We start from the raw sequence: 17637 nt of genomic DNA, 5'->3' as shown, positions 1-17637 counted from the left end.
GTCTCATTTATGTCAGATCCGGCCCTCACAACAAATGAGTTCGACACCCCTGTTTTACCCCATTTAAAAAACTGGTCTGCACGACCGCCAAAGCCTGTTCATCTTCTGTTAGCCAGTTTCCATACTTTACGTGGCAAGTCAAATCCTGCAACCTCTTAGAATCCTAGAGCTGGAAGGGACCTCTAGGGTCATCTAGTCCAACCCCCTGCACAATGCAGGAAACTCACAAACACACCCCTCCCCTAAATTCACAGGGTCTTCATCGCTGTTAGATGGCCATCCAGCCTCTGTTTAAAAACCTCCAAGGAAGGAGAGCCCACCACCTCCTGAAGAATCCTAGAGTTGCAAGGGACCTCCAGGGTCATCTAGTCCAACCCCTTGCACAATGCAGGAAACTCACAAACACCTCCTCCTCAATTCACAGGATCTTCATTGCTATCAGATGGCCATCCAGCCTCTGTTTAAGGAAGGAAAGCCCACCACCTCCTGAAGAATCGTAGAGTTGGAAGAGACCTCCAGGGTCACCTAGTCCAACCCCCTGCACAATGCAGGGAACTCACAAACACCTCCCCCTAAATTCACAGGATCTTCATTGCTGTCAGAGGCCCATCCAGCCTCTGTTTAAAAATCTCCAAGGAAGGAGAGCCCACCACCTCCTGAAGAATCCTAGAGTTGGAAGGGACCTCCAGGGTCACCTAGTCCAACCCCTTGCACAATGCAAGGAACTCACAGACACCTCCCCCTAAATTCACAGGATCCTCATTGCTGTCAGATGGCCACCTAGCCTCTGTTTAAAAACCACCAAGGAAGGAGAGCCCCCCACCTCCCAAGGAGGAAGCCTGTTCCACTGAGGAATCGCTCTAAAGGTCTTGTTGGTGTTTATCAGTTTATGGATACTGACTGCAGAACTGACTGCATCCATGTTCACAGCCATTCAGAGCCATACCGCCCACTAGGCAAATTAGGCAGTCGTCTACGGTGCTCGCGGTCCAGGGGAGCAGAATTGGGTGCCTCTCTGAGTCCTGCCTCCCGCACACCTCTCAGAGTCTCTGAGAGGCACAGCTGTGGGGCTTTCTCCCGGAAGGAAGGAAGGAAGGAAGGAAGGAAGGAAGGAAGGGAGGAAGGAAGAGAGGAAGGAAGGAAGGAAGGAAGGAAGGAAGGAAGGAAGGAAGGAAGGAAGGAAGGAAGGAAGGAAGGAAGGAAGGAAGGAAGGATGGGAGGAAGGATGGAAGGATGGGAGAAAGGAAGAGAGGAAGGAAGAAAGAAAGAAAGAAAGAAAGAAAGAAAGAAAGAAAGAAAGAAAGAAAGAAAGAAAGAAAGAAAGAAAGAAAGAAAGAAAGAAAGGCAACATTTGCTGAAAAAACGTATTGTTTGGAAAAGCCAACCTGGTTTCTAGTGGCCAATCAGAAGCCTTGCTGAGTGGGAGCCCTTCATGGCCCCACTCACTTTCTATAGGCACTTGGGGAGTGCAGGGAAAAAACTTGGGGGCTGCTGTGGTGCTCTCAGGTGCTCTCACCTCGCCTTTCTCCCCAGGGAAACCCAAAGAGGTTGACATCCATTCTCCTCTCCTCCATTTTAGCTTCACAACAACACGGTGAGCCCCCCTCCCTTACTAACCAATGAGCAAAACATTGAGTTCCTTTCATTTAGACCCCCCTTTCACCCCCGGTGGGAACACAAATGGTCAGGCTGGACCAAGGCCACCCAGTGCGCTTTCATGGCCGACTGAGGATTTGAGCTCAGGTCCCACAGATTCTAGTCCAACACTCTTAACCCCTACACCACACTGGCTCCCCAAACAAGAGGTCGTGGCCTGCCATCTGGCCAAGGAGCAGGAACTCCTTTGCATATTAGGCCACACACCCCTGATGTAGCCAATAAAGAACATAAGAGAACATCAGAGAAGCCATGTTGGATCAGGCCTATGGCCCCTCCAGTTCAACACTCTGTGTCACATAGTGGCAAAAAAAAAAACCCGGTGCCACCAGGAGGTCAATCAGTGGGGCCAGGACACTAGAAGCCCTCCCACTGTTGCCCCTACCCAAGCACCAAGAATACAGAGCATCACTGCCCCAGACAGGAGAAGATAAGAGAAGCCATGTTGGATCATGCCAATGGCGTATCCATCCAACACTCTGTGTCACATAGCAGCCAAAAAAAACCCAGGTGCCATCAGGAGGTCCATCAGTGGGGCTAGGACACCAGAAGCCCTCTCACTGTCCCTTCCTCCCAAGCACCAAGACTACAGAGCACCACTGCCCCAGACATAAGAACATAAGAGAAGCCATGTTGGATCAGGCCAAAGGCCCATCCAGTCCAACACTCTGTGTCACATAAGAACATAAGAGAAGCCATGTTGGATCAGGCCAATGGCCCATCCAGTCCAACACTCCGTGTCACTTAAGAACATAAGAGAAGCCATGTTGGATCAGGCCAATGGCCCCTCCAGTCCAACACTCTGTGTCACATAAGAACATAAGAGAAGCCATGTTGGATCAGGCCAATGGCCCATCCAGTCCAACACTCCGTGTCACTTAAGAACATAAGCGAAGCCATGTTGGATCAGGCCAGTGGCCCATCCAGTCCAACACTCTGTGTCACATAAGAACATAAGAGAAGCCATGTTGGATCAGGCCAATGGCCCATCCAGTCCAACACTCCGTGTCACTTAAGAACATAAGAGAAGTCATGTTGGATCAGGCCAAAGGCCCATCCAGTCCAACACTCTGTGTCGCACAGTGGCCAAAAAAACCCAGGTGCCATCAGGATGTCCATCAGTGGGGACAGGACACCAGAAGCCTTCACACTGTTTCCCACCCCCAAGCACCAAGAATACAGAGCATCTCTGCCCTAGACATAAGAACATAAGAGAAGCCACACTGGATCAGGCCAAAGGCCCATCCAGTCCAACGCTCTGTACACACAGTGGCCAAAAAAAAACCAGGTGCCATCAGGAGGTCCATCAGTGGGGCCAGGACACCAGAAGCCCTCACCCTGTTGCTCCTCCCAAGCACCAAGAATACAGAGCATCACTGCCCCAGACAAAAGAGTTCCAACGATATGTTGGAGCTTGCAGAAGGCCCTGCAAGACGAGCCTTGTAAGCTCTTGGAGGACTGGCTACATCAGCGATGTGCGGCCTAATAGGCAAAGGACTTCCTGCTACCCAAAAAGCCCAACCACGGAGCATTACTTCCTCTGCCCCGGGGGTGTGGGGGGCGAGCACAGTCTGCAGCACAAACTCTTCAGCAGAAGAAAGGCTCCATAGGCGAAAAGAAGGTGTAGCTATTAGCAGAGCAGTCATCCACCCACCAAGACAATTCAGGCATCCGTTGCTTGGTTACCAGCCCCGTTCCCCCCTCCCACGCCGACCATAGATCATGCACAATGAGCTGTCTCCGAGATTGCGGGTTGACCTCTTGCCTACATAATGTACTGTTTTTCTTAGTAGCGACTACCTGGCCGTTGAGGTATTGATTTCTACATATCTATGAATGATGCTTGGGAGAGCGAGGCCGTTCTGGACGTCTCCGGAGGTCATTACCGTTTATTAGAGAGGAGTATTAAAACGTATTTCAAAAGACGGCCGTAATGGCTTTCACGTTGATGCCGTGGAGCTGAGGGAACTCCACCTGGCTTGGAGCGGGACCAGGAAAACGCCACCGGGTACGTTTCTGCTCGACAGCAGTGTAGGGGTGCCGGTTCCCCCTTTGCCACCAGAAAGGTAGGGTTGCCAGATAAGAACAGAAGAGAAGCCATGTTGGATCAGGCCAGTGGTCCATCCAATCCAACACTCTGTGTCACACAGTGGGCAAAATCCAGGTGCCATCAGAGGGTCCACCAACGGGGCCAGAACTTCAGAAGCCCTCCCACTGTGCCCTCCCCCCTAAGCACCAAGAATACAGAGCATCACTGCCCCAGACAGGGAGTTCCATCAATACACGGTGGCTAATAACAACTGAGGGATCTCTGCTCCATATGTTTATCCAACGTTTATCTAGTCCAACTCGGTGTGCCACACAGTGGCCAAAACCCAGAGGCCATCAGGAGGTCCACCAGTGGGGCCAGAACTCCAGAGGTCCTCTCACTGTTGCCCCCCCCCCCAAGCACCAAGAAGACAGAGTACCACTGCCCCAGGCATAAGAACATCAGACAAGCCATATTGGATCAGGTGGAAGGCCCATCCAGTGCAACACTCTCTGTCACACAGTGGCCAAAACCCAGAGGCCATCAGGAGATCCACCAGTGGGGCCAGGACTCCAGAAGCCCTCCCACTGTTGCCCCCCAAGCACCAAGAAGACAGAGCATCACTGCCCCAGAGGTAAGAACATAAGAGAAGCCATGTTGGATCAGGCCAATGGCCCATCCAGTCCAACTCGCTGTTTCACACACAGTGGCCAAAACCCAGAGGCCATCAGAAGGTCCACCAGTGGGGCCAAGACATCAGAAGGCCTCCCACTGTTGCCTCCCAAGAACTAAGAAGACAGAGCACCACTGCCCCAGGCATAAGAACATCAGAGAAGCCATGTTGAATCAGGTCGAAGGTCCATCCAGTCCAACTCGGTGTGTCATACACAGTGGCCAAAACCCAGAAGCCATCAGAAGGTCCACCAGTGGGGCCAGAATTCCAGAAGTCCTCCCACTGTTGTCCCCCAAGCACCAAGCATTACTGACCCAGACATAACAGCATAAGAGAAGCCATGTTGGATCAGGCCAGTGGCCCATCCAGTTCAACACTCTGGGTCACATAAGAACATAAGAGAAGCCATGTTGGATCAGGCCAATGGCCCATCCAGTTCAACACTCTGTGTCACTTAAGAACATAAGAGAAGCCATGATGGATCAGGCCAATGGCCATCCAGTCCAACACTCTGTGTCACATAAGAACATTATATATACACACACACACACACACACAGAGTGGCTAATAGCCACTGATGGACCTCTGCTCCATATTTTTATCTAACCTCCTCTTGAAGGTGGCTATGCTTGTGGCCGCCACCACCTCCTGTGGCAGTGAATTCCACATGTTAATCCCCCTTTGGGTGAAGAAGTACTTCCTTTTATCCGTTTTAACCTGTCTGCTCAGCAATTTCATCGAATGCCCGCGAGTTCTTGTATTGTGAGAAAGGGAGAAAAGTATTTCTTTCTCTACTTTCTCCATCCCATGCATTATCTTGTCAACCTCTATCATGTCACCCCGCAGGCGACGTTTCTCCAGGCGAAAGAGCCCCAAGCGTTTCAACCTTTCTTCATAAGGAAAGTGTTCCAGCCCTTTAATCATTCTAGTTGCCCTTTTCTGGACTTTCTCCAATGCTATAATATCCTGGGAAGGACAGGGACCCTAGTGGGGTATAGTGCCCTAGGGTCCACCCTCCAAAGCAGCCATTTTCTCCACGGGAACTGATTTCTGCAGTGGAAATGAACTACAAAAACCTGCCTACTGGAAAAGTTTACTTGTCTATGTCTCATCTCGAGCTCTTTCATAGGGAGAAATACTGAAAAAGCTACAGTGGTTAGAATAGGGTTAGAACATTGAGAGCCGGTGTGGTATGGTGGTTAGAATGGCAGATTGAGTCTGGGAAACCCTGATTTGAATCCTTGCTCTGCCGTGGATGTTCACTGAGTGAACTTGGGCCAGTCATTGACTCTCACTGGGTTGTTGTGGGGGGGTGGGAGTAGGAGGGAATTGTAAACTGTTTCAGATCCCTACTGGGGAGATTAGGAAGGAAGGAAGGAAGGAAGGAAGGAAGGAAGGAAGGAAGGAAGGAAGGAAGGAAGGAAGGAAGGAAGGAAGGAAGGAAAAGATATTGGATTTATACCCCCCCCCCATACTCTGAATCTCAGAGTCTCAGAGCGGTCACAATCTCCTTTCCCTTCCTCCCCCACAACGGACACCCTGTGAGGTGGGTGGGGCTGAGAGAGCTCTCACAGCAGCTGCCCTTTCAAGGACAACTCCTGCGAGAGCGATGGCTGACCCAAGGCCATTCCAACAGCTGCAGGTGGAGGAGTGGGGAATCAAACCCGGTTCTCCCAGATAAGAGAGTCCGCACACTTAACCACTACACCAAACTGGCTCGGAAGGAAGGAAGGAAGGAAGGAAGGAAGGAAGGAAGGAAGGAAGGAAGGAAGGAAGGAAGGGAGGGAGGGAGGGAGGGAGGGAAGGGAAGGGAAGGGAAGGGAAGGGAAGGGAAGGGAAGGGAAGGGAAGGGAAGGGAAGGGAAGGGAAGGGAAGGGAAGGTGCATTAAGCTTTGTGGGTTATTTTGGGCCGCTTACTCACTCTCACTCTGTCTGTCTGTCTGACTCATCTCTCTCAGCATAAGCTACCTGACAGGGTTGTTGTGAGAAAACGGAAGTGGAGATAAGAACTATATGTCTTGCGACATACACAAATCAAATGAACAGGACCAGCCATGTTAACTCCATTGCAGAAAAAACCCAGGAAGATTTCTGCGGCACCTTGTATGGCATTGTATTGTTCCCTGGGGGGGAAACCCCTTTGCAAGCGGCAAAGATTGCTGGGGAGTAAACACGTACAAAATCGGACAGAAGCGCCTTGCGCTGTGAAGCCAAGGGGGCAAGCTCTTCTGCCGCAATAAATCAAATTTGACCTGTTATGGATTGATCCCCCTGGAGGAGATCTGGATGCAGCTTGCGAGATGAACAGAGGATCTTTCTATTTGCCACGGGGGATGCCAAGACACTCTGATCGGCCAGATGCATTCCATGTTCATCCCCTGCACAGAGGGTTGCCAAGTCCAGTTCAAGAAATATCTGGGGACTTTGGGGGTGGAGCCAGGAGACTTTGGGGGTGGATCCAAGAAACATTGGGAGAGTAGCCAGGGGACTTTGGGGGTGGATCCAGGAGACTTTTGGGGAGGATCCAGGAGACATTGGGAGTGGAGCCAGTGGACTTTGGGGGTGGAGCCAGGAGACTTTGGGGGTGGAGCCAAGACACTTTAGGGTGGAGCCAGGAGCAAGGGTGTGACAAGCCCAATTGAACTCCAAAGGAAGTTCTGGCCATCACATTGAAAGGGACCACATGTAAGCCTTCCCTCCCTTGGAAATAATGAAGGATGGGGCACCTTCTTTGGGGGCTCACAGAATTGGATCCTTTGGAGGGTGTTTTGACGAGAGGCACCAGATGCTGTGCTGCAAATTTGGTGCCTCCTTATTTAAAAACAGCCCCCCTAGAGCCCCGGATTAATGTTCCATTATTCCCTTGAAGAATAGGTCTCCAATGGGGAATAACGGAATAACGGAGTGCCCAGCAGACATTTCCCTCCCCCCTTCCGCTTTCTGATGACCCTGAAGCGGGGGGAGGGCCTCCAAACCGGGGGATCTCCTGCCCCCACCTGGGGACTGGCAACCTTACTTGCACAGCGGGGGCCACCCAACGAACGTGAAATTCAATTTCAATCTGAAACTTCTAATAAGAGACCTGAAACTACCAAAAATATTTAGGGTTGCACTGGTACGGTCTCACATTCATCTATCTTATACTCAGGGCTTTTTTTTGGGAAGCAGGAACTCCTTTGCATATTAAGCCAATCCTCCTGGAGCTTACGGCAGGTCTTGTACTAAGAGCCCTGTAAGCTCTTGGAGGATTGTCTACATCAGAGTGTGTGGCCCAGGGGTGGAATTCTAGCAGAAGCTCCTTGGCATATTAGGCCACACACACCCTGATGTAGCCAATCCTCCTGGAGCTTCCAGTAGGCCCTGTGCTAAGAGCCCTGTAAGGAATTCTAGCAGGACCTCCTTTGCATATTAGGCCACACACCCCTGATGTAGCCAATCCTCCTGGAGCTGACAGAGGCCCTGTAAGAACAGCCTTGTAAGCTCTTGGAGGACTGGCTACAAAAGAGGGGTGTGGCCTAATAGGCAAAGGAGTTCTTGCTATAAAAAAAAGCCCCACGTATACTGAATGAGACCGGTGGTCCATCTATGTCAGTTTTGTCTACCCAGATAGGCATCTTGTCCCCATGATAGGCCGTTTTACATCCTGATCATCATGTTATCCCCAGGGCCTTTTTTATAGCAGGAACGTCCGGAACTTTGGAGGTTTTTCAACAGAGGCTAGACAGCCATCTGACAGCAATGCAGAACCTGTGAATTTAGGGGGAGGTGTTTGTGAGTTTCCTGCATTGTGCAGGGGGTTGGACTCGATGACCCTGGAGGTCCCTTCCAACTCTATGATTCTGATTCTTCAGGAGATGATGGGCTATCCTTCCTTGGAGGTTTCTAAACAGAGGCTGGATGGCCATCTGATAGCAATGAAGATCCTGTGAATTTAGGGGGAGGTGTTTGTGAGTTGCCTGCATTGTGCAGGGGGTTGGACTAGATGACCCTGGAGGTCCCTTCCAACTCTATGATTCTGATTCTTCAGGAGGTGGTGGGCTCTCCTTCCTTGGAGGTTTTGAAACAGAGGCTAGACGGCCATCTGACAACAATGCAGAACCAGTGAATTTAGGGGGAGGTGTTTGTGAGTTTCCTGCATTGTGCAGGGGGTTGGACTTGATGACCCTTGAGGTCCCTTCCAACTCTATGATTCTGATTCTTCAGGAGGGGGTGGGCCCTCCTTCCTTGGAGGTTTTGAAACAGAGGCTAGACGGTCATCTGACAACAATGCAGAACCTGTGAATTTAGGGGGAGGTGCTTGTGAGTTTCCTGCGTTGTGCAGGGGGTAGGACTAGGTGACACGGTGGGGGGGGAGGGCTTGTTACCATCCAACTCTATAATTCTAGGTTTTTAGCCATAGCTGAAGCAATTACGGGGCAGAAGAGCACCAACTGTTCCAATCCGCAGTTGCATCCTGAAACCTTCTAAATCCAGATTTCCCAGCTTTGAAAATCCTCCATATGTCGAGTTCCCGTGAACCTTTGCCTCTTTTCCGGGCACAAAATGTCATTAGGGTGGCCACGTAGGCAATCCTCTCCATGTGCGGTGCGCCGCCCCTGCGATGGATGATGCTTGGCTTATATGTTCTGTACGGGGGCGGGGAGAGAAACTGTCCCCTTACAGTCACTTCTCTGCCCTAGTTACCTCAGAGACGAAGTCGCCTCTGCACAGCTGGCGTGGAAAGGAGGGGAAACGGAAGGAGTGGGCGACTGCCCCAAAATGGCCGACCTCTGCCTCCTTTCTTGCCCACCATCCTGTGCTCCACACTTCAGCTCCTCCTGGCTTCCTTCACCAAGGAGAGCCAGATAAAGTATGCCAGTGCATCTCTGTTTACTCATTTTTATATTAGAGCCAGTTTGGTGTGGTGGTTAAGTGGAGCTTCCAGGAGGCCCAGGAGGGTGCTGCTATAAGATAATGGTTCGATGTATAAATTGATGGAACGGGCTCATTTGGAGTACTGTGTACAATTCTTGTCTCCCCACCCCATAAAAGATATAACAGTATTTGAAAAAGGGCAGAAAAGGGCAACTAGAATGATTCAAGGCTTGGAACACTGTAACCCCCCCCCCCCACAAGCACCAAGCACACAAAGCATCATTTCCTCAGATATAAGAGAAGCCCAGTTGGATCAGGCCAACGGCCCATCCAGTCCAACACTCTGTGTCACATAAGAACATAAAAGAAGCCATGTTGGATCAGGCCAATGGCCCCTCCAGTCCAACACTCTGTGTCACATAAAAACATAAGAGAAGCCATGTTGGATCAGGCCAATGGCCCATCCAGTCCAACACTCTGTGTCACAGAAGAACATAAGAGAAGCCATGTAGGATCAGGCCAGTGGCCCATCCAGACCAACACTGTGTCACATAAGAACATAAGAGAAGCCATGTTGGATCAGGCCAATGGCCCATCCAGTCCAACACTCTGTGTCACATAAGAACATAAGAGAAGCCATGTTGGATCAGGCCAATGGCCCATCCAGACCAACACTCTGTGTCACATAAGAGAATCCATTTTGGATCAGGCCAATGGCCCATCCAGTCCAACACTCTGTGTCACATAAGAACATAAGGGAAGCCATGTTGGATCAGGCCAATGGCCCATCCAGACCAACACTCTGTGTCACATAAGAACATAAGAGAATCCATGTTGGATCAGGCCAATGGCCCATCCTGTCCAACACTCTGTGTCACATAAGAACATAAGAGAAGACATGTTGGATCAGGCCAGTGGCCCATCCAGACCAACACTCTGTGTCACATAAGAGAATCCATGTTGGATCAGGCCAATGGACCATCCAGTCCAACACTCTGTGTCACATAAGAGAAGCCCTGTTGGATCAGGCCAATGGCCCCTCCAGCCCAACACTCTGTGTCACTTAAGAACATAAGAGAAGTCATGTTGGATCAGGCCCATGGCCCCTCCAGTCCAACACTCTGTATCACATAAGGACATAAGAGAAGCCATGTTGGATCAGGCCAATGGCCCATCCAGTCCAACACTCTGTGTCACGGAAGAACATAAGAGAAGCCATGTTGGATCAGGCCAATGGCCCATCCAGACCAACACTCTGTGTCACACCGTGGCCAAAACTCAGGTGCCATCAGGAGGTCCAGGAGCTAGGCCAAAACTCCAGAAGCCCTCCCACTCTTGATTTCCAAGCACCAAGAAGACAGAGCATCACTACCCCAGACCTCAGAGTATACAAGAGGCCATGTTGGATCAGGCCAGTAGCCCATCCAGTCCAACACTCTGTCACACACCAGCCCAAACCCAGGCACCATCAGGAAGTCCACCAGTGGGGCCAGAACTCCACATGCCCTTCCATTGTAGTCCCCCTCCTCAAAGCACCAAGAATACAGAGCATCGCTGACCCAGATTTCCAACAATACACTGTGGCTAATAGCCTCTGATGGACCTCTGCTCCAGATGTTGATCTAATCCCCTCTTGAAGCTGGCTATGCTTGTAGCTGCCACCACCTCCTTTGGGTGAAGAAGTGCTTCCTTTTATACATTCTAACCCAACTATTCAGCAATTTCATTGAGTGCCCACGAGTTCTCATATTGTGAGAAAGAGGAAAGGACTTCTTTCTCTACCTTCTCTATCTCATGCATAATATTGTAAACCTCTATCATGTGAGCCATGAAGGTCAGATTACAGAGAGGATGGCGGATAAAGTTATGAAAGGAATAGAAGAAATCAAAGTAACTAAATTTAAAGAACTGGAATATCAATTCCTTACAAAATGGTATAAGACACCAGCACAGTTAGCTAACGATTCCAGGATTAAGCCCGTTGTGCTGGCACTGTAAACACTGTAAAGGTTGGTACGCTCACATGTGGTGGGAATGTTCGGAAGTAAAGACCTTTTGGAAGGAAATTATCGAAATTATTAGAAAAGTATGCAATATAACACTAACTATAGATTTTAATCTAATGTTGTTAAGTACAATAGGAGGTCTGATAATGGATGGGAGTATTCAAAATTTAGTTAAGGCTGTGATACTGGCGGAAAAGTAAATGGACAGTAGAAATCTGGAACAACTGTTTGTTTGAATTTATACAGCCAGGCATCGTGGCGTCAATCAACAAAGAGACAACATGGGAAGGGAAATCTAATGAAATTGAGACCAGATGGAAGACCTACCTAGATTGGATATTCAAAGAAGGAAGAAAAGACATTCAGCGGAAGATTAAGACTTTGTGCCCATGGTTGGGGTGAAAAGACTAAGAGTAAAGGGAGGGAGGGAGGAAGGGAGAGATTGAAATGTATATAGCTACAAATATTTGTTGTAACAGACTAAATAGAATAATAATAAATAAATAAAGATATTGGGGGGGGGGAACCAATCTCTTTCATGTCACCCCTCAGTCAGCATTTCTCCACACACACGTTGTGGCTAATAGCCACTGATGGACCTCTGCTCCATATCTTTATTTAACCCCCTCTTGAAGCTGGCTATGCTTGTAGCCGCCGCCACCTCCTGTGGCAGTGAATTCCACATGTTAATCACCCTTTGGGTGAAGAAGGACTTCCTTTTATCCGTTTTAACCCGACTGCTCAGCAATTTCGTTGCATGCCCACGAGTTCTTGTATTGTGAGAAAGGGAGAAAAGTACTTCTTTCTCTACTTTCTCCATCCCATGCATTATCTTGTAAACCTCTATCATGTCACCCCACAGTCGACGTTTCTCCAAGCTAAAGAGCCCCAAGCATTTAAACCTTTCCTCATAGGGAAAGTCTGGTTTCCTCTGCCTGATAGCAGCTCTCCAGGGTCTCAGAAGAGGTCCTTTACATCAGCTACCACCTCGGTATGCTGGAGATTGAACCTGGGACCTTCTACATGCCGCACAATGAGGCTCCACCACTGGGCCGCTGTTTCTCACACACACAAATAGACTGGAAATCTTGCTCACTCTGGCAATCGCACATCATCAAGCAACCTTATACTGAATCAAAACCTGGATCCATCAAGACGAGAACTGTCTACTCTGCCTGGTAACAGATCTTCAAGGGTCTCAGGCTGAGGTCTTCACATCACCTCCCACCGGGTGCTTTTTACAAGAGAGGCTGGGGGTTGAACCTGGGACCTTCTGCATGCCACAAGAATGCTAGAAGAGCCCTGCTGGATCAGACCAGGGAGGGTCCATCTAGACCACAATCCTGTCTCACACAGTGGCCAGCCAGTTCCTCTGGAGGGCCCATAACAGGGCACAGAGGTCGAGGCCTTCCCCTGAGAAGAACATCAGAAGAGCCCTGCTGGGTCAGACCAGTGAGGGCCCATCTAGTCCAGCATCCTGTCTCACACAATGGCCAGCCAGTTCCTCTGGAGGGCCAACAAAAGGGGAGACAGGCTGAGGCCTTCCCCTGAGAATACCAGAAGAGCCCTGCTGGATCAGACCAGTGAGGTTCCATCTAGTCCAGCATCCTGTCTCACATAGTGACCAGCCAGTTCCTCTGGAGGGCCAACAATAGGGCACAGAGGCCAAGTCCTCCCCCTGAGAAGAACATCAGAAGAGCCCTGCTGGATCAAACCAGGGACGGTCTATATAGACCACAATCCTGTCTCACACAGTGGCCAGCCAGTTCCTCTGGAGGGTCCATAACAGGGCAGAGAGGTCGAGGCCTTCCCCTGAGAAGAACCTCAGAAGAGCCCTGCTGGGTCAGACCAGTGAGGCTCCATGTAGCCCTGCTGGGTCAGACCAGTGAGGCTCCATGTAGTCCATCTCCTGTCTCACACAGTGGCCAGCCAGTTCCTCTGGAGGGCCATAACAGGGCACAGAGGTCGAGGCCTCCCCCTGAGAAGAACATCAGAAGAGCCCTGCTGGGTCAGACCAGGGAGGACCCATCTAGTCCAGCCTCCTGCCTCACACAGTGGCCAGCCAGTTCCTCTGGAGGGCCAACAACAGGGCAGAGAGGCTGAAGCCATCATCAGAACACAAGAGCCTTGCTGGATCAGACCAGTGGTCCATCTGTTCGAGCATCCTGTCTTGTACAGTGGCCAAGAAGATGCTTTACCACTAGTGCTGCCAGCTCCCCCCTGACCACCAGCAAGGGATGGGGGGGGGCGGGAATAATGTTGCCAGATTCAGGTTGGGAATGTCCTGGTGATTTCAGGGAGTAAAGGGACTTCAGTGGGGTGCAATGCTAGAAACACCCCCCACACCCAAAAAAGCTTCCATTTTCTCCAAGGGATCCAGCCTCTGCGGGCTGGAGATGAGCCATCATTCCAGGAGATCTCCAAGTCCCATCTTGAGGCTGGCAACCCCATCGACTGCTCAGCCATGAATTGCAGCCATGTCGGCCGGCCCTAGACCAGGGGTAGCCAAACTGCAGCTCAGTGTGGCTCTTTCACAAATATTGAGTGGCTCTCGACGCCCCCACTGCCCCGTTGGCCAGTTTGGAGAAGGCATTTCTCTCTTTAAATCGCTCCTCCAAGCCAAGCCAGCCGGCAGCTTGGAGAACGCATGCAAGGTTAAAGTTGCTTTCTTTTTACCTCTCCCTCCTTCCCCATCTATTTCCTTCCTCCCTCCATACCTCAAACATCCGACGTTCATGCCTTGTGGCTCTCAGACATCTGACACGGATTCTATGTGGTTCTTACATTAGGCACGTTTGGCCACACCTGCCCTAGACTACCTGCCACCCTAGGCAAAACTAACCTCTGGCACACACACGCACACACACACTCTGAGTTTCGTGGGGGAGCAAGTTCTGCACACCCAAAAGGCCAGCACCCTAGAACAGAACATCAGAAGAGCCCTGCTGGGTCAGACCAGTGAGGGTCCATCTAGTCCAGCCTCCTGTCTCACACAGAGGCCAACCAGTTCCTCTGGAGGGCCTAAAACAGGGCATAGAGGCTGAGGCCTTCCCCTTAGAAGAACATCAGAAGAGCCCTGCTGGGTCAGACCAGTGAGGGTCCATATAGTCCAACCTCCTGTCTCACACAGAGGCCAACCAGTTCCTCTGGAGGGCCTAAAACAGGGCATAGAGGCTGAGGCCTTCCCCTTAGAAGAACATCAGAAGAGCCCTGCTGGATCAGACCAGGGAGGGCCCATCTAGTCCAGCATCCTGCCTCACACAGTGGCCAGCCAGTTCCTCTGGAGGGCCAACAACAGGGCAGAAAGGCTGAAGCCATCATCAGAACACAAGAGCCTTGCTGGATCAGACCAGTGGTCCATCTGTCCAGGGGTGGCCAAACTTGCTTAACATAAGAGCCAAATAGAATAAATGTCAGATGTTTGAAAGCCACAAAGCATGAATGTCAGATATTTTAGAGCCACGAGGGAGGGAGGGAAAAGAAGAAGAAGAATTGCAGATTTATACCCCACACTTCTCTCTGAATCAGAGACAATCTCCTATATCTTCTCCCCCACAACAGACATCCTGTGAGATGGGTGGGGCTGAGAGGGCTCTTACAGCAGCTGCCTTTCAAGAACAACCTCTGCCAGAGCTATGGCTGACCCAAGGCCATTCCAGCAGGTGCAAGTGGAGGAGCAGGGAATCAAACCTGGTTCTCCCAGATAAGAGTCCACACACTGAACCACTACACCAAAAGGAAGGAAGGAAGGAAGGAAGGAAGGAAGGAAGGAAGGAAGGAAGGAAGGAAGGAAGGAAGGAAGGAAGGAAGGAAGGAAGGAAGGAAGGAAGGAATAGATGGGGGAAAGGAAATGAGATAATTGGAAAGAAAGCAACTTTAACTTTAAATGCATTCTCCAAGCTACTTGGAGAAGTGATTTAAAGAGAGATATTCCTTCTTTAAGCTGGCTGCCAGTGTGGGTGGGGGCTTGGAGAGCCATACAATATGTCAGGGGTGGCCAACAGTAGCTCTCCAGATGTTTTTTGCCTACAACTCCCATCAGCCCCAACCAGCATGGCCAATGGCTGGGGCTGATGGGAGTTATAGGCAAAGAACATCTGGAGAGCTACCATTGGCCAACCCTACAACGTGCGTGAAAGAGCCCCATGTTGCTCTGGAGCCACAGTTTGGCCACCCCTGCCTTAGAGCATCGCCTAGTTTGCCTAGCGACAGGGCCGTCCCTGATATTTGCAGAGTCAGGGAGGGGAGGGCGCCACCCCGAGGAAGGAAGCGGGGGGGGGGGCAGAGGTTTCGGGGCTGCCTCTCTCCCTCCCTCTCTCCCTCCCCCTCTCACCTTGTGGAGCTTCCACATGGCCCCCAGGGCCTTGACCTCGTGGCTGGCGTGCTTGCCCTCCTCCAGGCACTGGTAGCAGACGGGCACCTTGCACTGGACACAGTACATGCTGTGGTTCTCCAGCTCGTGGTCGGTGCAGGTGGAGACCTTGCGGGGGCTGAGGCGTCGGCTGACCCGGCCCTGGGCGGGAGGCACCAGGCGGTGCTTGGCCAGAGGCCCCCGGGGCGGGTGGCACCGCAGGCGGCAGGGGTCGCAGTAGAAGACGTCGCACTGCTCGCACATCACGGTGGCCTCTTTGGGCGCCTTCTCGCACAGCTGGCAGCGCAGGGCGGCCGCCTTGCTCTGCTGGTAGCGGTCGATGACCCCCTCGAGGACGCGGTTCTTGGGGAAGCCGCGCAGGCCCCGCTCGTCGAGGATGAGGCTGCGGTGGCAGAGCGGGCAGGTGAGGCAGGAGTTGCGCGGCACCGGGGCCAGCGCGGAGGAGGCCGCGGGCGGCTGGTGGGGGGGCGGCGGCACGGCGGGGGGGAAGACGCGCACGCCGTTGGGCGACTTCTGGCAGGGGGTGGTGGGCGCGCTGGCGAAGCCGCCGTAGGAGCCGTAGCCGCTGTCGGCCTCGCTGTAAAGGCTCATCTTGTCCAGGTCCAGGTAGTCGTAGTCGGAGGCGGCCGAGCCCGAGGCGCGGCGGCTCTGGGGGGAGTCGGTGTCGGGGGTCTGCACCAGGATGTTGCGGGCGCAGGCCTGGCACAGGTTGTGCGAGCAGGGCAGGATGAGCGGCTCGCGGTAGAAGGAGCCGCACACCGGGCACTTCAGCTCCTCTTCCATCTCGTCCATCGATTCAGCACCGCGGACAGCGACCGGCGGGCGGCGGCCACCAGCAGCCGGGCCGGGGTTCAGCACCGCGGGCAGCGGGCAGCGGGCGGCGGCGGCAGCCAGACCGGGGTTCAGCACCGCGGACAGCGGGCAGCGGGTGGTAGCAGCAGCCAGGCTGAGTTTCAGCACCGCGGATAGCGGGCGGCGGCGGCAGCCAGGCCGGGTTTCAGCACCGCGGACAGCGACCGGCGGGCGGCGGCAGCCAGCAGCCGGGTCGGGGTTCAGCACCGCGGGCAGCGGGCGGCAGAAGCAGCAGCCAGGCCGGGTTTCAGCGCCGCGGACAGCGATCAGCGGACAGCAGCAGCCAGCGCGCCGCCCGCCTCGCCCTGCGCTCCGGCCAAGACTGGCCGCCTCCCGGTTGCAGCCGGAGCTCCGCGCATCTCGGCACGCCCCCCGCGACTCCCATTGGCCGTCCGCCCCGTACCCTGCGCTGCCATTGGGCTTAAGGAAGGGGGCTGCCCGACGCCGCTCTGCCTCTCCCGGCGGTGACAGCAAGGGATTGGCCGGAGACTGCTCCCTCGCCGACGCGCCTCTCCAGCTCGGAGAGGGAGCGCGGCGGAACGAGGAGGCACCTCCCCGCCGTTGCCAGCTCCAGGCGGGGGATGTTCCGGGAGGTGGGGGGGAAGGAGGCGGGGAAGGGGAGGGATGGGACGGGGACCCTCCACGAGATCCGTGACTGCCTTCCAAAGCAACCGCATCACACCGGCTCTTATCCGCATAGATGCGGCTTCCGTGTTGCGGGACACATAGATGAAGCTTGCACATTCCGTGTTGCACCGCTCCTGTTGACAGAAGGGGAGGGGGTTCTGCTGCTGTAGCGGGCTGGGGATCGGGAAGGGGATGATTCAAGGCCGAGGCTGGCGAAGGGCACTCTGCAGTCTAGAAACACGCAAGGAGATGAATTTAAAATACGGGGTTTCAATATGAGGAAGAAAACTGCAGATTTATACTCCGCCCTTCTCTCTGAATCAGAGACTCAGAGCGGCTTACAATTTCCTGTATCTTTTCCCCTCACAATAGACATCCTGTGAGGTGGGTGGGGCTGAGAGAGCTCTGACAAAAACTGCCCTTTCAAGGACAACTCCTGCAAGAGCTATGGCTGACCCAAGGCCATTCCAGCAGCTGCAAGTGGAGGAGTGGGGAATCAAACCCGGTTCTCCCAGATAAGAGTCCACACACTTAACCATTACACCAAACTGGCCCAATGGAGGGGGGG

At 52.7% G+C, this 17637-nt stretch overlaps 1 protein-coding gene across 9 annotated transcripts in view; it reads right to left on the bottom strand.

Annotated features, from left to right (window-relative positions):
* Positions 1 to 16382, bottom strand: part of TRIM9 (tripartite motif containing 9) — a 116000-nt gene extending 99618 nt beyond the window's left edge. For all 9 annotated transcript variants that reach the window (XM_060261168.1, XM_060261160.1, XM_060261162.1 and 6 more), the window contains exon 1: positions 15552 to 16382. In XM_060261168.1, coding sequence (XP_060117151.1) covers positions 15552 to 16382 — 831 coding nt within the window. The remainder of the gene's footprint in view (positions 1 to 15551) is intronic.
* Between the last annotated feature and the right edge of the window lie 1255 nt (positions 16383 to 17637).

Source organism: Heteronotia binoei, chromosome 21 (assembly GCF_032191835.1).
Source record: "Heteronotia binoei isolate CCM8104 ecotype False Entrance Well chromosome 21, APGP_CSIRO_Hbin_v1, whole genome shotgun sequence".
NCBI classification, from domain to species: Eukaryota; Metazoa; Chordata; class Lepidosauria; order Squamata; family Gekkonidae; genus Heteronotia; species Heteronotia binoei.
Note: the sequence above shows the minus strand (reverse complement) of the source record. Positions and strands in the feature narration are given on the sequence as shown.